At 37.7% G+C, this 4,594-nt stretch overlaps 1 gene segment (V, D, J or C); it reads right to left on the reverse strand.

Annotated features, from left to right (window-relative positions):
* Positions 1–281: 281 nt before the first annotated feature.
* LOC103608600 lies at positions 282–4,374 on the reverse strand. The segment is given in 3 exon segments: positions 282–409; positions 503–607; positions 4,263–4,374. Coding segments are annotated over 3 exon segments (345 nt in total).
* Between the last annotated feature and the right edge of the window lie 220 nt (positions 4,375–4,594).

Here is a 4,594-nt window from a genome sequence, read left to right on the forward strand (position 1 = left end):
TGTCAGACTCTGGCCAGAGGATCCTTGTCAAACTCTGGCTTCTTGGATTTGGTGCGCCCCCGCAGCCAGGTTAGGCTGCTGCACCTGATGGGGCCTCAACAGGTGATTCCTGATGTGAGCCTCAGGGACTCAAGGCCTAGCGCCCCCAGGAGCAAACTATCCCACTGATTTCTCCAATATCTTCCTCTTTCAGAGACTCAGGGAATGTGCTGGGCTGCTTGTAGATAAGCCACAGATGTGGACAGCTGGGCCAAACCAAGCAGAGAGCTTTGTGCTCTGGGCTATATCACCGTGGACAGAGCATGTGTGTGTTGCAGGCAGTGATACACTCCAACAACTACAGCCTCCACCCTGCTGATCTTCAGTGTAAAATCTGTCCCTGGCCCACTGCCACTGAATCTGTCTTGGACTCCAGAGGCCCAGTTGGAAACCAAATAGATCAGGAGCTATGGAGCCTGGCCTGGGTTCTGCAGGAACAATTCAAAATAGGTATTTCCTTTACTATGTAGGAGGCTCAGACTAGCCCTGCAGGAGATGGAGACCAGGTCTCCAGGGATGATGGACAGGGAGAGGGGAGTCTGGGTCATCACAACATCCCCACTGATTCCTGAAATCATGAGATAAAAGTATAATGTTATGTACAAACATCATACACTAATTTAGTAATGTTTTTCAAAATGTATATCAGGATAAATCATTATCCAAGAATGTAATTTTAATTTATACCCCCAAAATATCCAATTTCAAAAAAGAACCCAAGAGGTGCAAGACACAAGGGGGGCTCCAGAAATTGCCTGCACCAGACCCCTCTTTCCATGTCACAGTCTTTCACAGAGCACAGGTCCTTGCACCTTCTGCAATCTTGCTCACTCTCACAGATCTAAACATCACATGCCCCATCCTGGAGGATGAGACATGCACATCTCACAGATGGACAGAAAACACATGGGAAGTGGTGGGCTCCAGAGCTCACCCTCCCACTTCATTCTCCTCCATCATCTTCTTCTACCCTTACCAGGGATCCAGAGCATCAGCAGCCCCAGGAGCTGAGCAGGGAACCTCAATTTGAGATGTTGATCTGAGGAGTCCTGATATTCAAAGCAACATTAGAGCTGAGCTTTCATCTCAGACTTGCAAGGGAAGGTCCTTCCTAGGAGGACAATGTGCAAATCCCCTGATGGGTGCAGCAGTGTGGAAAGAGCCAAAGGGAGGGTGGACGCCTCTTTTGTGAGAAAAATTACTTAAATTTCTTCTCTGTTTGAAGGAAAACCAATAAAGACAAAGTCCCTGCTGCTTTAGTGGGATAAATTCAAATATTACCTTCTGTTTTCTCATGGAGATATCTTCTTAGCTCTTTTCTACGCACATATTATTGTGTTTTCTAAATGGGAAAAATGTGGATTGTTTAAGACCAAGGATATACACTTGCTGACACTTTCTTCAAAGTATCCTTCAGAAGACTGCCCATAGACTAGGCTCCTCTAACTGCCTGATGATGACAGTCTTCCCATTGAGCTCAGTATATGTGTTTTCTCCTCTCACATCTGAATGAGCATTTGATTACAGTGGAACTAACACTGTGTTCTAAGGCTATAAGAGGTCATAAAGGGTGTGTAATTTATACATTATACTCTTAGGAAAATTATAGATGAAGCCATGTACCAAATGGGTAGGCTAACCGCACCAGCAGAGGACCCAGCCTACATCCAGCATTGACCACCTTGAGATGACTCCTGTCCCAGACCCCATCTGATTGCATCCATGAAAGAAACCCTGAGGAGGAACTTGGCGAGCCCGGGCAACATGTAGAGATGAGGAGATAATAGTAAAATTATTACATCTTTCATGTTCCATTACATTTTGGGGCGATTTGTTTTGCATTGATAGTAGCTAGATGCCAATTAATAAATATAAAGAGAATGTGGAATTAGAAAGTCACCTGTTGATGTTAAATGAATATTAGTAAATTGTATATGAGAATTTCTTATACTATTTTTTAAATTTTTGTCTAGGTTTGACATTATGTCAAAATGAAATTTATATAAAATATGTGCAAGAAAACTTGAGAGAAATGTACTGAATGTTACTAAGAAAAAAATACAGAAGACCCCAATACATGGAATGTTGGACCTTGTTCATGAATTGGGAAACTGACTAATGTAAATATGCTAATTCTCCTCAAATTAATTCAAGACAAACTAAGAGAATTTTCATTGAATAGAAAATATCTTTCTGAAGTATTTAAGGAATTTCAAAATGTTAAAATTCATAGGAATAAAGATGGAGGATTGACAATACCCAATGTCAAAAGCTGTAATGAAGAACAGTAATTGAAATAGCATGGTGGTGGCAAAGGAATAGACAAACAAGCTGTTGAGTTTGACAGTCTAGAAACTTGTTCATACATAAAAAGTCACATGATTTGCAAGAAAAGCACCACTGCAAAGTAGTAGAGAATATTTGTTTTTTGAAAAAAAAATAAATTGTTCTGTATGAATTGCGTATCCATAGGACATCAAAATGAATTACATCTACATTTGACATATACAACTATTAATCCTAAATTAATAATAAACAGTGCTGTCCAGTTTGCTCAGTTTGTTAGAGTGACACCAGGTAACACCAACTTCAAGAGTTCAAATCCCTATACTGGCATGCCACCGAAAAAAATAAGAAACAAGTGAATGTTAAACTTAAATTTGAAATGCAAAATAATAGTATCTAAAATAGCACAAAAACATATCTTGTTACTATATAGGTAGGCAAATATTTCTTAAAGAAAATACACAAAGGAATAAGAACAAAATAAAATTAATAAATTAGATCTCAATAGTACTATTTCTTTTTTATAAAGTTGAAAGAAAATGTATACAAACATTATTTGTTAATTACATATAGAAGAATTGAATTGTAGGAAGGAAAGTCGAAGTATAACAATTAGAAGATTCAGAATTGTGGTTGAATTGGTGGGGGGAGGTAGGCATGTGAGATGATAGAGAACTCACATTTTGTGTGGTAGGTTCACAGAAGCTTATTATGTTGTTATAAATGAATTAATGATTGAGTGTGTTGGTAAATAAGTAAATAAGAAAGAGTCTTAGATGAGCCAATGACAGAGATGTATTCTAAATCAAAATGTCTATCATTGTAATTGTTTATTGTAATTCATTATAAAGAACTGAAACAATTAGTGTAGTTTAAAAAGATAAAATTAAATGAACAAACACACTCAAAAGCAACAAAAGAAAGAGAGAAAGAACAAAAAGGAAGAGTAACACAAAATCTCATGGATATTCCAGTAAAAAATGTGATCAAAAGGTTTTGAATAATCCATAGAATTTAAGGAAAAATATCACAATAATATGTGAAAACGTAAATATAAATCTATCAGATCTCCTGTAATATTAGCGAAATAAAACCTTAAATGCACAATGAAAAATGCCAAAAAATAAAAGAAAACTAGTATGCAAGGCAGTAACAACTAGAATTTATTGTTGGAAATCAGTAAATAACAGAGAAGACAGAGGGGAGTGTTAGTCACTGTACACACAATGGAAGAGTATGAAACAGACAGAAAAAGGAGACTGAGACAAATCCACGAACAAAATATTTTCCTAAACTACAATCATTAAGATAGAAATAATAATGAGAAACTTAATTTAAAATAATACTCCTGAGTTTACTAAAAAAATAATTAATTGAAATTTTATGGGCTCATGCAATTCTATACAAAAATTTATAACAGAACAGACAGATAATTTGTTACAATTAAAAAACATAAATAAATAAAATCCAAAACAATGTAATGAATGTTTTCAGAGAGATAAAAATCAGGCTTGCTTCAAGTTCCTGGTCTGGAGAGGAAAATAAATGCAGGTGGTCACGTCTCTCTCATTCTAACACCAATGCACCTCCACATCTCCATGGGTTATTTAGGTTACAGTGAGGAGCTGATCAGAAATTTATATTCCAGAATCACCTTTCCTTTGTTGCTTAGCGATCTTTCTTGATGGCCCTGTAACTGCATTACTCTTTTTTTGAATTCATAAAAAATGTCACTCAGGTAGCCACAGCACTGTGGATGCGAGGTTGACCACAACTGCCCACGTGAGCAGGACCCAGGCTCTGACCCCAGTGAACCAACATCGTTTTCTGAAGACACATCCATCAAACACACGCAGACTCAGGCTCCCCTCTCCTTAACAATCTGAGAAATGAGAGTTCACACTCCTGATCTAAATGAAATCCAGTATGGGTTTTACCTGTGTTCCTCCAAATTGTGCTCTCCTTGGGTGGCAAGTACTTGCTGCAAGGACTTTCCCTTCTATAATCTGAAGGCCTTTTGGGGTTGCATTCTCCAGCTCTGAAGCTCATCTCCTCTGATTCTGCTGCTTTCTCTAAAACAGTTAAACTCTTTTGCATTTCTTTTTTCTACATCCCAAGAAAGCAGAAAAGGAGAATCTGTATTTGTCGGGAGAGGTTGCTTAAACACCAATGACAGTTTTCTGAAGAAGCAGCTTATTTCACAACTCTCTCCACACTATTAAACATGAAAAGAGGGAATAGTCTCAAACTCAAGAGATTCAACAGGTCA

The sequence above is a fragment of the Galeopterus variegatus genome, unplaced genomic scaffold (genome assembly GCF_000696425.1).
Source record: "Galeopterus variegatus unplaced genomic scaffold, G_variegatus-3.0.2 Scaffold8627, whole genome shotgun sequence".
Classification (NCBI taxonomy): Eukaryota; Metazoa; Chordata; class Mammalia; order Dermoptera; family Cynocephalidae; genus Galeopterus; species Galeopterus variegatus.